This window comes from Cricetulus griseus, chromosome 2 (assembly GCF_003668045.3).
Source record: "Cricetulus griseus strain 17A/GY chromosome 2, alternate assembly CriGri-PICRH-1.0, whole genome shotgun sequence".
NCBI lineage: Eukaryota > Metazoa > Chordata > Mammalia > Rodentia > Cricetidae > Cricetulus > Cricetulus griseus.
Genome location: NC_048595.1, coordinates 164397293 through 164420187, shown reverse-complemented (window position 1 = coordinate 164420187; position 22895 = coordinate 164397293). Strand labels below are relative to the sequence as shown.

The following is a 22895-nucleotide window of genomic DNA, read 5'->3' as shown; positions in this document are numbered from 1 at the left end:
CTCCACAACACTGGGCTCCCAGGGTCTCAGCTCTGCCTCCAGAGTAGAAGTCCTGCCTAAGGACTCAAATGGTAGCTGTTTGTCCCAGGTGGCCTAGTTTTGACTGGTTTGAGACAGGGTGCTGCCTTATTATCCAGGCTGTTCTCACAAACTCATAATCCTGCTTCCATCTCCAAAGTGCTGGGACTATAAGCCTGTGTCACAGGCCTAGTATCCAAAGCACGTTCTAATGTTCGAATCATCAGTTGCTCTGTCCCACTGAGCACCCCAGAGTTCCAGAACCTCAGATTCAGGGCCCCAAGAAGCCACCTTGTCCTCATTCTACCCCCCAACTGAACAGTCAGAGAGATCTGGCCTAAATACTGACCTCGCTCCTTGAATGAATGTGATCTGGCTGGTACTCATGACTGGTTTTAACAGAGATAAGGGAGACTAGAGAGTCTGTAATGAACTGACACATATACCAGGCCTACTGAAGCATGCGGTACACAGCAGGTGCTCAATAAGGTTGGGGGGAGACAAATGTGATTGGGAAAAGCAGATAAAATCTACTCATTCCCCAAGATAGGGCAGACAAGGCGCCTGAAGCAAGGTACACAGCTCTGACCTGCCCTAGCTCCGGAATGGCTAAGAGTTGGGTGTGGAGACAGGCATCAGCTCTCCCAGTCATGGCCCTAGCCTGCCACAGACTCTACAGAGGTTCAAGCTTCTGTGACCACCTATCTCTTGGGACACATGAGGCAAGCTTGCTGTGGGCCGCCAATGAGTGTACCAGCTCTTCATACCCCTCCCTAAGCTTGGCATTAGGGAGTGGGCACAGACTACTCCTGAGGGTTCTCGGAGGCCAGGTCTTTGAGAAAATGAGACCCTCTGTGGCACTAGGGAATCACCCTCTGTGGCCTGTCTATGGGGGAGGGTTGGCACTGCCTGCTAGCCCTGTGTCCTGTCCCTGCTGGCTTCAGCAGCCTTGGAAGGGAGCATGTGTGGTGATGGCCCAAGGCTCCTGCTCCAGCTCTGGAATGTTCAGAACAATGCAATCTTCTTCTGGGCATGCCCGGCTGAGCCAACATTAAAATTAGTTTACATGCTTAGAGTGCACATGGGCTCAGCTGTGGGTGTGGCAGCAAGCAGGGAGGGAGGCAGAAGGACAGAGTAAGATGGACTGGGTTGGAAAAGAGTATTCTTGTGGGCAGCCTTGGCTCACCCAAGTCTTAAGGGACAGGGGCAATCCTGCCCTTCCCTAGGATGGACCTTGCAGTCCTCATAGATGGCTTCATAGAATGGATTTCCCTAAGCTCCCAACCCTTGTCCTACTTGGGATGAGAGAAGGAAACTAGGAGTCCAGACAGCTACTTCAGAGCTGAGACATTGCTTAACTACTTTCTCCGTGTGTGTGTGTGTGTGTGTGTGTGTGTGTGTGTGTGTGTGTGTGTGTGTGTGTCTGTGTCTGTGTGTCTGTGTGTCTCTGTGTGTGTATGTGTTTAGGGAGAACCCACCTGGGAATCATACACAGGAATGGGCTTCTGCCCCAAAGGAACACTGGGGCCCCGAACCCAATGCTCCATCACTTTCTGGGCAGTGGGGCATTTACTGAGCATCTGCTGTGTACCAGTCACGATGCCAGGAGGTGGAGGTTAACTCAGCCAGGATTCTTGCCCTTGAGAAGTCTTTAGCTCAGAACTGCTCAACTCCAGAACCATGGCCAGCCCTGACCTTTCTTCTTCTGTAGAATGTGAGGCTTGCAAACTTTGGACTTAGGATACAGCACATGATTTAAATTTCCAGAAACCAAGAGAGCTTTCTCTTACAATCAGTTGAAGGAATGGGCTAGTTCCTCCACTCAAGCTTGTGACTCGGGCTCAGGACAGAGGTGTGTGGTCTAAGAGAAGCAAGCTAGGAGTCAGGTCCACACGTACTTCTAAGGAATGTGCTGGGGAACAAATATTTCTGGGGCTTAAGGCAGGATTTCTATTTCTTGATATGAGCAGCCATATCAGAGGCCCTCACCAATCTTTACAGAGCTGAGGACATTCCCAGAGACCCTACGGAGCCACCATCCAACTGAGCCTGTCTGTGTCATGGGCCCAAATACAATGCTGAACAGTGACCTTCCCAGAAACTCTTGAATGCCCAATCTCTAGCTTGAGATCAGTTTTAAAAAAGGCTATATTCTAGAAGGTACCAGTGGAGAGCAATTTATTTTGAAATCTGGCCAAGTGCCAAACTCTGATCTCGAGTTGTCTTTGCACAACAACCCTGCTGTGTTTATGACTTGGTCCAGATGAAGAGGTTTTTTTTTTCCTCCCTTTTCAAAAAAAGGTATCACATCCTTCTGTTAGATGTGTTGTTAGCAACAGTTGCTAGGGAGAGCTGGGTTCAGTTACAGGCACACTGATGCCTGCTCTAATAATACTTCTCCCTGCATAGCTCAGATGCAGACACCTCTTGGCTAAACAGGGCACACATTTCAACAGAGGAGGGCTTGAACTTGGACTACCCAAGCAGATCTAGGCAAAAGAGCCCTCTCTGAACTCAAGGGGAAGGCAGTGGGTGGTGACCAGGCAGTACTGGGTGGAGGGGGCTCAGGCCTTTGATTCCTGTCATTCCTAAGGTCCCATAAAAAGAGGCACACTCATTCTTCCTTCCCCATGAAACCGGAGCCCTCATCCTCCCTGGGATTGCACCACAATTCCCTGATGAGCTCCATGGAAGCTTTCTGGTTGCTTCGGCCCAGGGCAGCCCGAAGTCTCCAAGAAGTGGAAGTGATCAATGTGTAGAAGCTGGCTAGCTCGGCACAGGAAGGCTCTGGGAGCCTCATGGGCAGGGCAGAGCCACAGAGGTGGTTGCTGCCAGCTTTATTGGGTGGCCTAGTTAGCACTAGGGGTGAGAGTGAAGCCCTTCTCCTAAAACACATAATGGCCATGCCAACAAATGGCAGAGGCCAAGAAAAGGGAGACAGTAAGTTTCAAGCAGGGAACAGAGGGACCCAGTGGGAGAGGAGGAGAGGGTCTCTCCTCTTTCCAGGGTTGGGTAGGCTCAAGATGTCAAGGAACATCGTGAGAAAGGGCCCTTGAGATAGTGGAGCCCAGTTCCTGCACAGAAGGGAACATGAGGCTGGAAAATGATAGAATGAGCATTCTATCAACTGCTAGGCTTTCCCACCAGCCCAGTCTAAGTCCTCCTTGTGGTCCAGCAAAGAGCCCAGCACCTGAGAAGTAAGTTTTAGCTGGTTCACTGTGTGAGAGGCTGCTTGGTAAGTGACAATGGTGGGATAGTCCTAGTGTCTCTGGGCTTTCTTGCTGGCCGTGGTGTTCACCTCACATGGCCTGATGAGTTCTTTACACCATGATGTCCAGGTATATACCTGGGGAGCCTCATTCATTTGGTGTGGGGAGGACCTCAGGGTAAAGCCACAGCTCTCCACATGATCCTAGACAATGGCTGAGAGTCTCTGTTCTATAGGATACCTGGGGTCTGAAATGTACGATTCTCAGGCTGGATCCCCACACTCTCAGCCATATTGCTAAGGGTCTGTGCCTTGTTTGCCTAGCTATGAAAGTGACCCCACTCTTACAAACTACCCAATGCTTTGCTTCCAAAAAGTGCAGCCCCTGGACCAACCTGGCAATGTTACCAGAAGCTAGGTAGGAACACAGGCGAAGACTCTAGTGAAGATTCTAGGCATGGCACATAATAGATATTTAAGAAATGTCCACTTAATAAATATAATTTTACTTATGAGCACACTACTAAGAAAGTGACCACATCTAAGGCAAACACTGGAGCTGGTTTATCTATAAGAATGGACTAATTTTGATCTGTGGGATTAGGGATCAGGATCTACAAGAGGCCTGTGGGACTCACGAAGGAAATAAATTTCAGGTTTCTTGACAGGGGAATGGAGGGAGTCTATCTGGGAAGGACCTATCACTATCTTCCACACCCCATTTCCCACTTTGTGGGCACGGAAGCCCAACCTGGCAGGAATCTTGGGCGTCTGCTGTAAGAGTATTTACCACATTAAAGGCTGGCCCCCTCCCTGCCATGTTGCCGACTCCTCATGCCAAAGCCCAGACTGGAAGAGCACTCAGCCAGGGAGGGTCATATCCAGAAACAGCTGCAGGGAGGGGTGTGTACAGGGCACTTCACACCTGGCCCCTTTGCAGGCCATGTCACTAAGCTGGGCCTCAGAGCCTGTATGGCAGCCATGTCAGACAGTAGGAGGGCCGGCTCAGAGCCTGCCAGATTGAACGTGGGGCTGGCTGGGGATCCAGAGTCAAGTGGGACTGAGTGGACAGAGATCAGGAGCTCCGGGGGGAGAGAAGGGAGGGAAGGGCTCTGTGGGCAGTGAAGACAGACTCCCTCAGAGGTGTGAAGAGGGAAAGTGGATGAGTCCCCAGGTCTATTGCTTCTCCTTTTAGATTTTCTGGGTTGGGTGGCAAGTGGCCATGAATTATGCTTCTCAGAAAGGCCTGCTCTAACTGTCACCTCCTTGGATGCAGGGAGGAACAGAGGCCCAAGCAGATAAGCAGGCTTCTGGGTACTCAGGCACCTCACCTGGCACAGCTAAGATTTTCCTCATAGCCCAAAGGGCTTTGACCAATCACCAGGGCCCATGTGTCAAGGCCAAGCCTCTGGTTCCACTTTTCAGAGGGCTCCCACATTGGTTCACAGGAAGCAGGTGATGGGATGGCCTACAGAAGAACTCAAATGCCACAGTTAGGGACATGGCCTACTCCCATAACTGAGGGTCACCAGGAGGGTGCACCCTTGGAGCTTACAATGTGAGTCTTGTTTGCCTTCTGGGGTTTAATTCTTGACTGGGAGAAGAGAGAGGGAAGTTTCTGGTGCCTTCCTCTTGCAGTAGCCATTCCTCCATGACCATGACCTGCCAGCACCAGCACTGAGCAGTCAGCTAGACACAGGACTGTGCCCAGCAGAGGTGGTGCCCACCCATCAGAGCCTGGAGAAGTAGGCACTTGTTTGTCAATATGGGTTCCTGTGGTCACAAGATGAAGTTCCTGTCTTTCCTGTATACATTTAAACCTTCAGCTCCAAGGTTGCTGCTGGGTGTCCTTGGACACCCAGACAGTGCTAGTCCTGTGACAGAACAGGGAGACAGGTGTTGGGGCAGAGAAGGGTAGAAAGCCGCAGGAATACAGAGCGGGAGACATGGGCAGATTTCCCAGGGGAGTGGTGTCTGAGATGGCCCTGGCAAAGGGCTGAGGATTAGGTAGAAGACAAGTGAATTTGAAAGGAAATTCTAGACATGATGGGGGAATTTGTCCACTGGGGTGCAGTCGGAGACTCAGCCTGGCTGCAGGATGCTGGTGAGGAGCAGGGGACAGGATATGAGTGCCTGGGATAAGCTGGCCTCTGGGGGTGGTCACTAAGTTTGTATCATTCATATCACTGACAGTGTGAGGGAGGGGCAGTTTGCGAGGACAGGGGAACCCAGCACTGTTTCATTCAGGGCCAGGTCTTGGAGCAGTAGGAATAGAGAACAGTTCATGTGAGGTCACTTGTGCCCACTTCTGAGGCCCTGACATCTCCAGCAGCATTTCCCTGGGGGCTTGCACAGGCCCTGACTGCTGATGCCTGGGCCAGGTCTAGCCTCTGGTTTTCCAGCATTTGGTTCAGCGTTTGCCCACCCCGGTGCCTGTCCAGTTGTGTTCCAACACACTCACTTCACGTGGGCTTGTTACCTAGGGCACACAATAGGATTTCACTAACTTAAATTGCCCCTGCCACGGGTTCTAGAAGAAATAACCCATCTTGGGGTAGCCCCTGCAGCTAGTTATTGCTCCTGGGTGCCACAAGGCCCTTGTGCCTGTCTGCTATGGGCTGCATGGATTTCTTACATCTGGCAGTCATGGTCTAGAACTTGTGTTCCATTCTGGCCCTTGTTTGAAAAAAAAAAAAATCCCAAACCAAGTCTGAGGCTAATCCTGTCCCTGACTCCCCGTGCCTGGTGATGCATGGCAGACAGGCTTCTTCTGCCTGTTTGTCACCCTCTCCACTCTCCCAGGACATTCCGGCCTGCGAGGAACATGCCGATGTGCAAATCCCTCAGGTAATGCGGGAATTCATCACCAGGGGAGCATGGGTGATCCAGGAATGGCAACCTGATCACAGCTTGAAGTTGGAGAGAAGCTTGAGGCTGGCCAGGGAGGCTCAGGTTGCAGACAGCGAGACACACACAGAAGAGGACAGGCATGGCCCAGTGCACCACAGGCAGGTGGGCCAGCAATGATCTTCCCTCTGCTTTTAGTGACAACACTGCAAACCATGAACCAGGTGGCCATGTGCCCTGTGTACATCTGTTGCCCATGTGTAATTATGAGCAGAGCCCCTTTGACTCTCAGAAGTGGCACTTCTTGGACAGCCTGGCATATGGTCACCCTTCTCACCTGTTTATTGCAGGTGGTCTCTTTAGCTCTGCCACCTGACTTTCCTCGCTTCCAGGGCATTGCTTTACCAGGTAGGCCTGATGACACAATTTGTATCTTAACTGGTCTGTTGTATAAAATAATAGGAAAGACATTTCCCACCCCTTCCCCATCTAGAGTCTCCAAAAATGGTATTCTGGCTGGTATGGCTGCCATGCCATCCTCCCCTGTCAGATCTGGGGTCACCAGTCAACTGTCACCATATGTGATGGGTACTGATGTAATGGACTCAGTCTGAGTGCACATCCAACACTTATTACACACTGGCCTGTGAGGCTGTGGTTAGACACTGGTCTCTGGCAGACAGCAACAAAAGGACTGGGGAGATGCTGTCTGGAAGGAAAGGACCATTGAGCGGGAAGGTAACCAGGCATCAAGGAAGTCTTGGTTGGCCACACTTTCCTTCTACTTAGGATTTCAATGTATCAGCAGATAGACAGTCCTCGTCCTGAACCATGAGGCTTTGTTATCCCTGCTATACCAAGTGTAGCACCATCAAGCTCTTTGGGGCTGGCCCTAGGAAAGAGGAGAAGGAGGAAGAGGAGGAGAGTGGAGAGGGAAAAAGAAGGGAGGAGAGACAGGTCCACGGCAAGTTCATGACTGCTCAGACATGTAGAGGTCAAAGCACAGGGCCAATAACCAGCCTCTTATCATGAAAATAGAAAGAGAGAAAGGCCGGCTGAACAAAACGCACCTATAAAATTATATTGGTCCTTTGTAACCATGGAGCACTCACACAAACACACACAAATCCAGCCGTGCATCTCTCACCCCTCGATGCCTTCTTGTTTTCTATAATTAATCGGGCAAGGAACTTGGGACAAGTTCAACCGCCGTCAGAACTTGCAGCCCTCTCTCTAGCAATAACCCTTGTTGGAGGGGCAGGGGAGTGGAGCAGCAGCTGCTGGTGTCTGGTTACCTGGAGCATGTTGAGGAGCAAGCTCCGGAACTTGGTCCCCTCCACCATGAAGAGTGCCATCTTGTCGCAGAGTTTGGCGGCCGTGAAGGCAAAGCTGCGGTCTGACACAGCCTTCTGGTAGATGGTCCGCACGATCTCTCCCAGCATCTCCTCGGAGTTGGTGGAGTTCTGGGCCTCCTCCATGAAGGAGGTTAGCTTGGTGTCCACATCACTGCTATTGTTCCTCATGCTGTTCAGGATCTCCATCAACTTGTCCATCTTGTTTGGCTGAGGACTGCTTGTCTCTATTGTTACTTCGTCCTGGGGTATGGGAGACAAATAAAAACACACTTGAGTGGAGAAGTTGAGGATTGGGATGGCCTGAAGGAAGATGGGAGAACCCAGAGAGAAGGGTGTGAGGGAATGCAACTCCCACCAGAGACCCTCATGCCACACTGCTCTTTGTTGACTTTTTCCTTAGCTGCTATGATGTCCTGGGTTGACATTGCTTGCGAGTTCTAGCTTCCACCCAGGATTCTCATATACATAGTTTTCTCCCCTCATTATCTATCAGATCCCTTAATCTAGAAATGATTTAATTGGAATTATCAAAGATGACGTAAGATAATAAATAGAAAACTGGGTTAAAGAGAAAATGATGCAGGGAAGACCAGACCAGGGGGAGTAGGATCTGAAATATCTGTAGTGGTGCTGGGAGTGGCCTGGGTGTAGCCACCAGGTGTCCTCTCTAAAAGCCACGGACAGCCATGTTCCTGGGTGAATAGCTCCATGTGGACTTGGCCCTGGCTTAGCATCCCATGTAACTGCACTGGCTGTCCCTCTACACACAAATACTGTGCATTAAGGAATCTTCTAATGTGCTATTTGAATGGGTGGTGCTTCTAGCAGGAAAATTAAAAACAAAACACAGTGAAAACATCACCTTGCTTATGCCCTTATGAGAGTGCCCCGTAACTGGGGTAAGATCACTGACTGGAGAGGCAGAAAGTAGCATGAGGTTATCCCAAACTGTATGCACCTCAACAGAATAGACCCATGGCCTAAGAACACAATGGTCCTCTCTGCTGGGGTGTGGGTGGGACACAGCTGAGGAGTGGGGCTGGGTAATATGGTGAGATACTTTGTTGGGAGCTCCGGGCTGATGTGAGGTTCTACGTCCAGTTCTCCATGGCCATGCACACTGGGAAGGTGGTTCCTTCTCAGAGCCACCATTCCCTTGAGGGTGACGGTGACACTGGAAGAGCCCTGGGGCTTTCCTTAAGCCTTACCATGTAGTATGGCACATGAGGGTGGGATCTTAAATCATCTACCTCTTCAGGGAAAGTTTGTCTGACTTCTTGAGCAGGGCCAATAGTACTCAGCTCTTGTCTCATAGCATCTAACGCAATCACATCTAATTTTCCTGTGTCTCCAAGGCCTCTTGGGGGCAGGGACAGAAGATAAGGAGCCAGCATGTGTTGGAGGGGTTCAAGTACAGTTGCTGTGGGCGTGGCCTGTGGTGCCCCAGTGAAACCCATGACAATGATGAGCTGGTGTGGTAGGTCCACACAGCCACAGAAGCCTTGCTTCCCATTAGAGAGTAATCCCTGTCCCAAGTCATGAGTCCTCTCCAAGTCCTCCCATCCAAGAGCCTACCTCTCAGCTGTCCTCCCAGTTGCAAGAGAATAAGGAAAAGTCAATTACCGGTACCTTTTCTTTCAGCCTTCGTCTCAGTCTGTCTTTGGAAGACTGGAGCAGGGTGATTTTGGGTCGCTCCCCGAGACGCTCGGGAAGAACACTGTCTTTATGCTTAGTCTCAGCCTCTGGCCCCCCTGGCGGCTGTGGGGTTGGCCTCTCAGAAGCTGCTGAGGCCAGAGTGTCAGGGCTGCAGTTGGGCTCAAGGCCACCGTGTCTGGTGTCCCCTGGGCTATCTTCAAGTTTGGGGTTCTCAATGGTCGCGGTGTCTTTGGCGTTACGGTGGCTGCCTGCTTCTCCCTTGTCTCCTGGTGGGTGCTTCATGTTACCATGGTGCCAGCGTCTGTTCTGGCTGTAGCCATGGTGTGTGGGCCTCCCTGAGGGGTGGGGCCCTGAGCCCCCCTGATAGGATTTCTGATGGTCCCTGTTGTGTTTGGCACTGCCCGGTTGATGGTCACCATGCTGTTGGGGCTTATTCCCTCCTGGAGGTCTCTGCTGCCGTCTACAAAGGAGAGTAGAGAGGTAGAAAGGAGAGATTATATAGTGAACTGATAGGGTGCTATAGAACCTCATCCGAACACTGGAGCAGGAGGTCAGTACCTGACCCATCAGTCATTCTTTTACCACTTATCCAGACCCTCCCATGAGCCATCAGAGAGGATTCTAGTTAAGCTTTCTCTAAAAGGGAGCACTGCACCCATGTTACACGATGTGCCAATGGATGTAGTATGGAATTAACGCCTGAAAGGACCAACAGACGAGATGGTGAACCCTCCCGGCTCTGCCCCGAGCTTTGTCCCCTGAAGCAGCATTATCTGATAATATTCATGTGTTGGTCTGGAGCCAACTGAGATTTTAAAGATAAGGGGTGTAAGTTAAGATGAGGATAAGGGCCCCCAGGGTGAGCCCTTAGTCCAAGCTGACTTGGGTCCTTATTATGAGAGGCAATTTGTACACACACAAAGACATTAGGGATGCCACATGTGCAGAGGCATTAGTTGTCATCTGCAAACCAAGAAGAGAGGATGCAGGAGAATGCAACTGTTGATACCTGTGAATAGTGAGGGAAAAGGCCTGTGTCTTAGATACCCTTTGGTGACCCTATATTCCTGGGTGTTTTGGCAGCCCAGGAATATGAATGTGGAGTGATATTTAAAATGTGGCTTTAGGCAGAGGGAGGCTCCTTAATTGCAAGACTATTTATTTATTTATTTATTTATTTATTTATTTATTTATTTGTCAGTAGCCCAAAGAGGAACCTAGGAAATTCCCTGGCAGATAATGAGATAATGCTTGATCCTTACAACCTTTGTTATCTTTTTTTTTTTTTTTTTTTTTTTTTTTTTTTTTTTTTTTTGGCTTTTCGAGACAGGGTTTCTCTGTGTAGCTTTGGAGCCTATCCTGGCACTTGCTCTGGAGACGAGGCTGGCCTCGAACTCACAGAGATCTGCCTGCCTCTGTCTCCCCATTGCTGGGATTAAAGGCATGCACCACCAATGCCTGGCTAACCCTTGTTATCTTGATTTAGAATTTTTGGGGTGTCTCATAGCCATGGCCTAAGAAATGTCGCTGAAGGAAAGCTCTTTCCTAGATTGCGGTGAAAAAGTGTCTCACTTTTCATTCACCATTCTCTCTCTCTGCCCAGCAGCTACCCCTGAAGTGGGGAAAGAAAAATGGCCAACAATTTCTATCCACCTGAACGATGATGTCATTTCTACATGGCTGGCCATCAAGGGATCTAGAGAGACATCACCTAGGTCTTGCTGTTGTTCACCTGGAGATGTGGGGTGCTCTGAAATGCTACATCTGACTTGGCACCTGCAGCCCTAGCTAAGTACTGGCTAAGAGAATGCCGGACTATAGTCGATGTTCCCAGACTCATACATACTGGGTGGTGGTGTCCCATGTGTAAGGAGGGCCATACACAGGCTAGAGGGGAAGCTAAGTAGCCCATACTCAAGTGGCCCCTCTTGACTAGGCAGTCAAGCTACTGTATGTGGCTAGTTTTCTGCCAACTTGACATAAGCCAGAGTCATCTGAAAGGAATAAACCTCAATTGAGAAAATGCCCCCATAAGTTCCAGCTGTAATTGTTGATTGATGGGGGAGGGCCCTTCCCACGCTGGGTGGGGCCATCCCTGGGCTGGTGGTCCTGGGTTCTATAACAAAGCAGGCTGAGCAAGCCATGAGGAACAAGCCAGTAAGCAGCACCCCTCCATGGCCTCTGCATCAGCTCCTGCTTCCAGGTTCCCTGCCCTGCTCGAGTTCCTGTCCTGACTTCCTTTGATGATGAATAGTGATGTGGAAGTGTAAGCCAAATAAACCCTTTCCTCCCCTACTTGCTTTCTGTCATGGTACTTCATCACAGCAACAGAAACCCTAACTCAGACATACTGGATTCAAAAGGAGGGCTTGATATGGAGCTTAGTTGGTAGCTCAGCTTTTCCTTGGGAAGCTGAGCAAGAACCAGGTAGCATTGGGGGAGGGCGCATGAAGCCTCTCTTTAGTTTGTCGTCTTCTCAGAGCAAGTGACTGCTGGGTCTGTCTTCTGTGTGCATGTGGACTATGAACCTTTCACAGAGGGAGAGAGAGAGGGAGGGGGAGAGAGGGAGAAAGCGAGTAAAAGGGAGAGAGAGAGAGAGAGAGAGAGAGAGAGAGAGACAGAGACAGAGACAGAGACAGAGACAGAGACAGAGACAGAGAGAGTCTTTGATGCCGGGGATAGAACCTAAATCCTCACACACACTAGGCAAGTGATTAGTCACTGAACTGAACCCTCAGCCTCCTTTCTTCTAGATAAGCACATTGAGGCTTCCAAAGATGCCAGACCTGTGCATTCATCATGGAATCCAGAAGGCCACTTCCAGTCTGTCCCTCATTTATTTTGAGGTCTAGTTTCCCAGGAGCACAGGGCTGGACTCCCAGAGATTTCTGTGGAAACAACCACAGCGGGCCCATGTTATTTGACTGGCAAGGAGCCCTGAGGGCCACTGGCATCATGGACAGACAGGCTTGGGCCCTGCTCCCCAACCATGGTGGCCCAGGCTTCCCTGCTCAGGCCATTCACAAATATTTGTTAGTGGTAGCTGGGCAAGCTGGCCAAAGCCAGCATGCTCTCTTCTGTGATTGCTGGTGCTAGGTTTCATTGATACCTTTGTCAGGGGCCAGCTGGCTGCTCCCCATGAGACCTGTGGGTTTGGGATTGGCTGGGACAGGGTGAGTTGCTTCTACTCCTAAAAGTGGGTGAGCCTGAAGGCTGGATCTGGTGTCGGACATGTGTACATGGGGTCTAGTTTGGGGGGTATTGTGCATACATCCACACATTCACCACAAAGGCCAAATGCTTTTTCATTGTTTGATCTGACTCTCATTCTCAGGTGAGGCTTAGAGGACAAGAACAAGATTCCACTTGAGCCCCTGGAAGCACCTGCTGTTAAGACAAAAAAAAAAAAATACAGTCTTGAGATGTAAATGATCAGTTTATGCTTTTTGGTTTATTCTAAAACTCTCTTTTAAGAAAAAAGTTCTCAGAACACGCCACAGCTGCATTTAGGGAGACGAATGTGTACAGAGAATAACTTCGAATTTTGCTTTTAAAAAATGGTTTTAACATCAGGCCAAATGGAGACAAATGTTTCCCTGTTACTTTTTTTTTTTTTAATTTCATAATAGCTCCCAACCAGATAGCCCAAGGCTCACTGGCTTATTATAGTTCTCCCCATGTGGGACCTTTTACCACATAATTTGTAGGTCTGCTTAAAAATTCTGAAAGTAAAATTCCTGGGCAAGTGACTCGGAAACTCCACAGGGACTCAGGTTTCTTGTCTTCAGGAGAAGCGATGACTGACTGCTCATCACAGCACGGCACCTCCACCCCTGCCTACCTCCACAGGACCTGCTCCTTGCACCAGCTGTTGTGTTCCCTATCCAAGACTGAGATGAAATTCAGGGGTTCACTGTCAGAGGCATTCCCTGCAGTTCGGGGGCTGCTTTGCCTAGCGTTGGTACATGAGGCCCAGAAACAAAGGGTCAACCGTTATTCCAGCCTCCATTTGCAGGACGGAGGAAACTCAGGTAGGAGCAAAGTACTGTTTATTCATTCCTCCCTGAGGGCTAGTGGGCATTGGAACACTCTTGTTACCCTCACACAATGCTGGAGATTTCCTCCATACTTTGTGGCTTTCTTTTTTACTCAGGGTTGGAAAGAAACAGTTCAAAACTGAAGTTTCTGCCAGTCAGGGAAGATGCTCCTCTTAAAAGTGTGACAGTTCACTGTGCTGGACACCAGATGGCTGGACACCAGAGAAAACGCTGGCCTTCAACTGTGTGTGGTCACCCATCACTTTCTTATTTAAATTGGCTCCACCTGGAGGTTAATCCAAGTTGCCACTGGGCTCACTGAAGTATCCTCTGAGGGCTGTGTATGAGTGAGTGGCAGAAGGTGTCCAGTGTCCAGTGCACCTTCTCAGCACTGCCTCAGTCCCATCCAGAGTTAACACAGCCCAGAATCCTGTCCTGATGTCCACCATGGTCACTGTCTACACCTGCCCACCTTACCCTGTCTCTCCTACTAGCCTGTTCTGTTGTTGTACGCCTAGCGTTGGGTCAAGCACAGGCCCTTCTGAGCACACAGTCCTGTGTAGTATACAGGTGGAACACCCTGCAGCCAGCCCTGCTCAGAGGGCTCCCAGAGGTGACAGAGGCCCGGAGACTTCAGGGGAGCAGAGTCGCAGTATACATGTGATTCATGCGTAGTTCGCCAGGCACAGCTTCTGTTTACCCTCAGGGTGAGCAGGGCAGCAGTGACATCAGCAGGGCATAGGGAGAGTGTCTTGTCCTAGTTTGCAAGTGGCCAGCAGAACTTGGGTTAGAACTTGGTGATTCCTGGCCCAAGGTTCAAGTTTGTTCCAGAGTCCTGAAGACCAGGAAACCTGGCAATTTTCTGCTGAGTCCCTATAACCATTATCCAGAAGATGCTGGCCAAAGTTACAGTAGGTAGGCGGGGGTGGGGGTAGGGGTAGGGTGGGGGGTGGCTGTGGGTTATCCAGAGACAGTGGGGTGCAGAGGGCTAGATAGGCAGAAGTAAAGGCTTAGACATCAAGGGGAGGGACAGGAGGCAAGGGCCTGTGGGAAGGAAAGCTGTGGGGAAAACAGCCTTCCAGCTGGGGCTCCACTGTGTCTGGGGCAAACCACAGGAGCCACGCATGGCCTTGGGTTCCAATTGCACTGGGAACAATCCTTTGCCCATCTTGTCTGTGGTACTTGTGGCTAGCGCCTGGGGGATAGGGCTAGGGCCTAGTTTCAGGGTGGCCCTTTGGCTTCACTTGCTGCCCCTTGAGGGAGGGAGGACAGAGTTGTGGGCTCTATCTCTGGCAGGGTGGAGGCTAAAGGAAGTGGCTTTCCTGGGGGAACTTGGTGGCTCCCGAGTCCCTGTTCCTCATCTCACTCTTGTTGGAAACTAGGGTTCTTGGGCATCTTATTCATAAATGATTTGCTAAATGGCTTTGGCAAGTCACACAGTGCCTGTACCTTGGTATTCCTAGCTGTGGCGTGGGACTACAGGAGTCTGCTAGGTGCTGCTCAACTTGGCTTTCCGCCTGAATCCTGTGTCGTTACAAGACTGGCCTGAGCTTTCAATGAAATAAAGGCCAGGAAAGCCTTTGGGGTACAAAGGCACGTTATAAATACGCAGTATTATTTTTGTTCCAGGATGAATCAAGCATTCCAAGAACCCTTGGCCTCAAAGTTCTGAGGCAGTATGATGTCATGGGAAGAGCACGCGGCTGCCCTTGGGAGCTGTCAGGCTCCACGTGAACCTGTTGGCGTGGTTCCAGGGGAAGGCCCTCACCCTTCCACTTGGCCCAGCCAGGCCTTGTTGTCTCTAGGCCCAATCTGTGGCCCCTCACTGCAGCTTGCTGGCAGGTATACACATCTTGGAGCTGTATAGTAATTCTCTGAGCTGCATAGTTATTCAAAATTGGGGGATCTTGGAGCCAAACTCCCTGAGTTCAAATTTCCACATTGCAATGTAGCTGTGCAACTCTGGGCAAAATCTTTAACTCCTCTCAGTCCTTACTGCATGGAATGTAAACAAATAGAAAGCATATTTCCAATGTTGAGTCAGGCACTGTTTTATTCATCAGTCTAACAGTCCCCATAGGGGACCAGGTGGGTTGGCACTCAGTGCCTAGCATGCCCATCATGCTAAGCCATTCTCTCTGCAATTCAGTGCACTGCCCCACACCCCTGGAGCATTCTACCTCCATCCCATGCCCAGGGCTGGAGGAAAAGTGCTACAGACCGAGGCCTGTGGCCGGCACAGGTAACCCAGACTGAGTGAGCACGCTGGACTTCATCTCTTGCATCTGGTCATTCACATCTAGGTCTCCCTGAGACAAGAGTCCCACCTCACCTGCGGGGTGGCTTTCCATAGTCTAAATCACACACTTGAACCATGCTCTGAAGATACAACATGAAAAATTCCAGCGTTTACAACTCATGGGTTTTAAGTTACATGCTATTTTCCTGCTCCATCCCACCTGGAGTGGGTGGTCCCTGTGATGTATTCACACTGTATATGCTACCTGCCCGTTAGACACCTAGTATCTGTCTTGGTTAGAAGATCGGCTGTTGGAATACTGTAGTATTTGTGATCAGGTAACCTCAGTTTTTCTTAATAATTATCTTGCAGCTCAAGAGTATTTACATGGACAACACAATTATACAAGGGAAAGGTATAAAGTACTTTAAGTTAAAAGGTGATTTTTTTTTTTTACCTAATAAGGAAAAGAATAAAACCTATATGCCTTGGTTGCTAAGAACTATAGCAAGCATGAACCGTCTACCTGGGACATTGTAAAGGGCAATTAAATCCGAATTAGCTTGCAATTGAACCTCATTCTGCACAAGCCAGGTTGTCTTCAGCTCATCACCAGAATCTTTTGTCATTCCACAGGCACACAAGTAGGGTGGCCACAGCACAGTAAGACACACACACAGATGTTACTAGAATCCATTTTTATAACTGTTCTAACCTATTAGTTGCTATTAATTTCTTTGTTCTTAATTTTCAAATTAAATTGTAGCACAGAGAAAATGCAGTATAGCTGCAGGGGTCTGGGGACTTGTCTTCTGTGGATCAGGGGGTAGTGTATACAGAGTGCTTGCAACCTGTGGCAGCACACACCAGCCTGTTTAATCCACAATGGCAGCTGTGAGCTGTCCCACGTGGGTGCTAGGAACCAACCTCTAGTTGTCTGCAAGAGCAGTTTGTACTTTCAACTGCTGAAAGAAATGAAATGAATAAATCTTCTGGACTAGCCTTGTCTGAGACCATATATTGCATTTAGAGCCTTTCCTTGCAACCTTTGACTCAGGTTATCAGTGTCTGGTGTATCTCAGGTAGCAGGTGTGTCGTGTATCAGGATACACGACAGTATCCCTGATTATGGAATCTTAAAAAATATAGGGAGAACTGTTTGGTTATTGGAAGTCTGTCAACAATAGCATGAGGCAGGATCTGACATCTGGTGAGTTCTGAGGACGCAGCCAGGAAGGCTTCCTGGAGGAGGAGGGGTTGGAAAGACCCACAGAACAGGGGAAACATTATAGGAGGAGAGACACAGAGACACCAACAGTGGCTGGTGTGGAGACAGGGAAGAGGGGTAGGAGGACCACCCCAAGTTTTATAGAGAAACTTTGCTCTGCTCTGGGTCAGGGTCCTGGGACAGGGGTGTGGACTAACCCTCTGTGGATGAAGAGACCACACGCACGTCTCTCCTCCTTGTTCTGTGGTTGTCACTTTACTGTACAGAGGCCCTCCTTCCTCACAAAGTGCTCCCTTCCACTTGTTTGTTCACTAGCAAGAGACAGAGAGGAAGAGCACGTAAGACATGCAAGTCTGCCCGCTGCAGAACCTACGGCTCCCACATCAATGGACACCATAGGCACACACTCCCCTTCTGATGGATGTACACATTCTCAGGGAGGGAAGGAAGCCTAGCAGCTCCCTGGTTAACCCAAATGCTTTTATCCAATAAGTAGGTTGTGACACTGAGATCTCAAATACAGCGCCTGGGAAACGGAGGCACCGACAGGCATCTTCCAGAGTGCCAATCTGGAACCTAGGGCCTCCTAGCACAGGTGGGTTCAGGGTTGTGCCCAGCAGCCTCAGAACACCTATGGAGAACATCCCAGGCTGTGGGTGAACCTGGAGGACATCAGGCTTTCCTTAGGAGAATCAAATGCCCCTGAGGTAGGGGAGGTCAAGGATCTTCAGCAGGCCAGGAGTTGGTCAGGCTTCATGAGCCGAGGAGTGCTCTGTAGGGCCCGGCTGCTGGCCACATTAATCCATTAGCCATCCCACAGCAGCCACCCTCTTGGGGAAGCCTCCTCCTCTCACAACTTCATTACTGACAGGTTCACCGTCCCTGAAGGGCCATTTGTTCCATCCCAGGAAGGAGAGGAAATGCAAAATGGCGTTGACCTAGGCAGCACCTCCCTTGGGTCACATTTTTCAGCTGGGGTTGATGGACTGATGAATCTGTGGTGAAACATGACCCCAAAGGACCTTCAACAGGCTCACACATGGCCTCATCCTCACTCCAGCCAGGCCACCTGGGTACATGCTTCCCAGCAGACACTCTCTTGGGGTAGAGCCTACCAGAACACTAGGGACTTGTAGCAGACATAAAGCTATGACCTTTACTTGGAATACCTATTCATCTAAGAAGCAGTGTTTCAGGGGTACTCATGGGTGACAAGATGCAGTGTTCAGAGGGAACTCAGATGGGTGACAAGGACTTCCTCTTCTAGTGTACAAATTTTGGGGGTGGGGCTTGGTCCTGGCACCCTTGGTTTCATCACCAGTATGACAATCAAGAAGAAAATACCAACCAAGGATGAGTCAGGCATGGTTGTGTAGTCTTGTAATACTAGCACTCGAGAGGCAGAGGCAAGAGGATAACAAGGTCATCAGAACTATTTCAAGCAAATAACGCAATAACAAAAGGTCTGGAGGGATGGCTCAGTGGTTAAAATCACTTGCTGTTCCTGCAGAGGACTGAGGTTTGGTTCCTATCACCCACCTGGCCTCTGGGGGCACCAGGCATACATACATGTAGGCAAACCACTTACACACATAAAAATAAAAAAAAAAAAATCAACAAGACTACTTGCTATGGCAAATAGTATATTTAGAAGGAATGATGAAGTTTGGAAATCATTTGAAACCATGATATTAACAACAGTTTCCGGCAAGAAGCATCGACAGAGGCCACACGACAAAAGTCTGAACACTGGTAGTTTCAAATGACTTTCCCACAGAATCACAAAAGGAAACCCTTGACAGTGGAGAGCAGGCAGCCTCCTCTTTAGCCAGGTAACCAAAATCAACAAGGGACCCAAGGACAATACAGCCTCCTGATAGAATGACCAGGACATGATCTCACTCAAGAGCCAGTGATCTGAGCCTAACCTCCGGGACAAGCCAGAGGAGCCGATGACAGGGACAGCTCCTTCCTAAGCACAGTCAAGACCATGATGTTCTGAGGCCACAGAACTGTCCCAGGTTAGCAGACAGCAGGGAGACAGGAGTCCCTTGCCTGGGAAGACTGCAGGACTGCAGACAGGGTCTGGATAGATTACAGTACACATTCAGTGCACCTTTAGTGGACTGGACTTAGTGTCCTGAGCCTGGCCATCGTCTGTGGTCAAGAAAAAGACTTTGTTTTAAAGAATCAGCCTGTAAAATACCTGGCAGAAAAGGGCATTCTTTTGGCAACTCAGATCACCAGCAGACCAGAAAAGAATGTACAAGAGGGAGGTGAGGCGATGTTAACCTTCGGCAGTTTGAGTGAAGGGGAGATGTACGCTTCTCACAGCTTTTCTGGAATTTTGTTTATTTTGCTTTTTGAGACAGGGTCTCCTGTAGCCCAGGCTGGCCCCACACTTGCTTTGTAGCCGAGGATGACATAACATTTGATCTGGCTTCCGCTAATTCCCAGGTACTGCGATTACAGGCTTGTGCCACCATGACTGGATTTACACGGCGCATAAACCCCAGAGCTTCATGCGTGCCAGACAAAAACTCTCCCAACTGGGCAATGCCCTCAAACCTAACTTTTCTGAGATTCTGGAATGGTTACCATAAAATTTTTTGGTTAAAACAAAGATGTGGAATGAACATTTGGAAGAAACAGCAGACTCAGCATAGGCTTGACAAGAAATTTGCTTGAGTTAGTTTCTTATGTTCAGGCAAACCAAATAAAATACAGTGAAATCAACCAACAAGTGACCTCCTTCCCCTCCCAGACAGGGAGTCACCTCAGAGATGCACTATTGGGTAGGACCGTTGGCTCTAGACATGGCTCCCTGGGTCTCCGTGGTCTGTGTATGATAGTGACATATGGGTATGTACTGTGTACTGTCTGAAGGTACCCAGGAGGACCCTGAACAGTAGCACCCACGATGGCACATTGGCTTGCCCTTTTGGATAAACTTGCAAGTTGAACTGAAAGCAAGACACTGTATCCCAGGTGGGCTTGTATGACACATGTCAGGAGACCAGCTACTTGGTGGGTGGAAAAGGATAACCTTGTGGAGCCTAAGGCAGTTAAGGAACGGCCTCAGTTTGCCCTTGCTCTGGTCTTTTAAACTGGAAAAGTCCATTTTCAGCCATATATTATCTTAATAAACACTCATTGGAATTAAAAACCAATTAAAACAATGAAGTTATTTGATATCAAATACAATTTTCAGATTGATATGCAATTAGAAAAGAATACTTTAAACATAATCTTTGGGCTTTTGTTGTTGTTGTTGTTGTTTGTTTGTTTTGAGATTTGGAGAACTATCCTGGTTTGCTGCCCAGGCTGGCCTCCTCCTATTTCAGCGTCTGGAGTGCTGGGGTTATTGATGTGTGCCAACATGCATAGCAATGCACTTGTTAGTAACATTCATAAATTGAAGTAAACTTAAACCTTCCCCCATTTAACCAGAGATGTATGCTCTTTAATTTATTTTAAATTATTATAAAAATCATGATTTTATATATAGAAATTTTAAAACACCTTATCATTACATGGGCAGATCAACCCCTGGCAAATGAACCGAATCAACACCACCTCCATAGCCTTCCAACCAGCCTTTTAATATCTGTGATTTCCAGTGCTGCCTCCCCTTAACCAAAGTCCACTATAGGTAAAAATTAAACATCTGACTACTGATAAAATAACTTAAAACTATCTAAAGCTGCAAATCACAGAGTGGCTCCTGGGGCTGCGGAGTGATCCATTGGCTGATGACTGTCTGGGTGGGTTGTAGTCATTTCCATTCACTGTATTGGCTCCCAGGAGAGATGGACTAGAGTAGTCAGATCCAAGAAGCAGGACCCTGAGCAAGGCTCTTTTTAGTTTCAATGCCTCAGTTTCTCTGTAAGTCAAGTAGATGAATGAGAGTGATAAAGGCTACTATTCTGAGGGCCTCTTGGCTGTGGTGGATATCATAGGAGGACCCATAGTTCCTCAAGCTGCTGCCCTAGCTTCACTTAGGGCACACCAGTACAACTGTCAACAAGACTCCACACTCCGTGCTCTGACTGCCTCTGTATACGGGGACCTGAGCCCAGAAGTGTCACCTCTAGTGTACCTGTGGCTCTGTGGCAGGTTCTGCCTCCTCCAGGTGACATGAGGCCTACAGCTCTGAAGGACATTCTAATTTCCCTCCCTCCCTCCCTCCCTCCCTCCCTCCCTCCCTCCCTCCCTCCCTCCCTCCCTCCCTCCCTCCCTCCCTCCCTCCCCTGTGTCTGCATGTGGTGGGGTTGTGCCTCAAGATTAGGGTCTCAGCACCTTATGGGACTTCCTTGGTTATGTCAGCCCCTAGAGTACTTTGTCCCTGGAACCTCCTCCTGGTGTGGAGAAGTCTTTTCTTCCTGTTGAGGACTTGTGTTCACCCCTACAGAAAGGCAGGGGTCACTTTGGACTGCTGTGGCTGAGTGGCTCTTCTGGAAATAGATGCTGAGATTCTTGCTGTGGGGCCCCAGATCTGGGAGCAAGTTCTGACTAGGGCATGAAGGGAGCATGTGAGAGTCTGTAAGTCAGGTCTTGGGAGTTCTCGTGGCTTTCCCTGGCTGCCTACCTGTGCACACATGTATGTTCCTTCCTGTGCTACGTGATCCCAAGGGAAGCCAGGGTAGGGTGAGGGCAGAAGGCACAGCTTCTTGGCACCCATAGGAGAGCCCTGGCAAGACAAGACTGGGAAAATGAGGTAGACAATAACTGATTTGCAAGGAAGGTGATAAGGCTGTGTAGCCAGGTGGGCAGAGCTATGAGACTAGAATAGGCCCCAGGATCCACACTCTCAGTTTGGGTACCTGGTGACCTTTTTAGACAACTCCCACAGCACACACAGCCTAGCAACACAAACAAGGAGAGAGGGAAGATAACAGGAATGCTAGCTGGGCAGTGGACCACTGTTCTTCTACAACCTGTGATGACTGAGTATCACTGGGCTAAAGAAGGAACCACCTGGGCCCCAGTTTCCTTTTCTGTTAATATAACAACAAATATCAAACCAATGAGTGACATTTGCATTGTACCATCCATGCCCAAGGCACTGCCCAACAAATACAATCGAACCTAGCCACCAGCATTATATCTCTTTAGGGTAGATAGCAACATTGTTATCCTCATTGTATCCCATAAGGTGCTGAGACCCTAATCTTGAGGCACAACCCCACCACATGCAGACACAGGGGAGGGAGGGAGAGGGAGGGAGGAGGGAGGGAGGGAGGGAGGGAGGGAGGGAGGGAGGGAAATCAGATGAAACAATTACAGAGAGGTAAAGTAACTTGCCATGGTTCACACAACTAGGAAGGAGGAAGCTGGGATAATTCACAAACGTTCTTACAGGGCTGCATTTGTGGACACGGAGAGGTAGGGGCTACCGAAATAGCACAAATACAACTGTGTTGATTGTTTTAAGACAGGCTATCATGTAGCCCAGGCTGGTTTCTCACTTGCTAAATGGATGAAGATGACCTTGAATTCCTGATATTCCTGCCTCTACCTCCCAAGTGCTTGGATGACAGGCATGTAAATTTTTTTTTTAAATGATCTAATTTTGGCTGTTCTGGGATTCCACATATAGGAAACAAATATTAGGTATTCCAAAGCCAGGATTCTGTGGTCTCTGGTGACACAAAAGAACAAGGAGAAGGTGACAGCTAAAGCAGATCATGGAAAAGCACCTGAATTGCTGAGGATATCCTGATTGGGAGGTCATCCAGGAGTATAGGTGCCACCCACAGAAACATTGAGCCAAGTGGAAAAGTCCGGCAAGATCAAGGTTGAGCCTGGTAGCCAGGTGGGTTTAGGGAGCAGGGGTGGTCCATCAGGGCCAGGCATGGCTAGAGGTGGGATGGTCTGGGGACCAAAAACTCAGGCTCAAGACCAGAGAGGCAGGGGCAGGCAGGAAAACATGATAAATTAGCCCAAGACCAAGGCCTTCAAGGGATTAGATGTCAGTGGAGGGGAAGGATGGGGGCCTTCTTGGAGCAAGCCCTTTTTGGAAGCCAGACACTGCTGAGCTGCAGTACCAGGGTGGGGGACCACACGGTCAGGGAACAGCTGCATCCCTGGCTGTTGGACAGGAAGAAGGGACTTGGTTTCAGCCAGACCTCTTCTTCACTGTGACTCACTGAGCAAGCTATGCCTGCATTTTCTACCTTAGTTTCCTCATCAGTGAACTGCATATCAGAGTGCACCACATGTATGGATATTTCTAAGAGTTCTTCCAACACATATGTGTTCTCTGGGGATTTATTAACCTCTGCAGGCAGGCCTGGAAAACCTCAGC

At 49.3% G+C, this 22895-nt stretch overlaps 1 protein-coding gene across 5 annotated transcripts in view; it reads right to left on the bottom strand.

The window, feature by feature from the left end:
• The window catches only part of Ctif (cap binding complex dependent translation initiation factor), a 241089-nt gene that overhangs the window by 79723 nt on the left and 138471 nt on the right, over nucleotides 1-22895 (bottom strand). For 4 of the 5 annotated variants that reach the window (XM_027397922.2, XM_035440051.1, XM_027397919.2 and 1 more), the window contains exons 8-9: nucleotides 9052-9544; nucleotides 7369-7668 (exon numbers count right to left, since the gene is read on the bottom strand). In XM_027397922.2, the coding sequence (XP_027253723.1) occupies nucleotides 7369-7668; nucleotides 9052-9544 (793 nt within the window). The remainder of the gene's footprint in view (nucleotides 1-7368; nucleotides 7669-9051; nucleotides 9545-22895) is intronic. The other variant, XM_027397921.2, reaches the window with a different exon arrangement.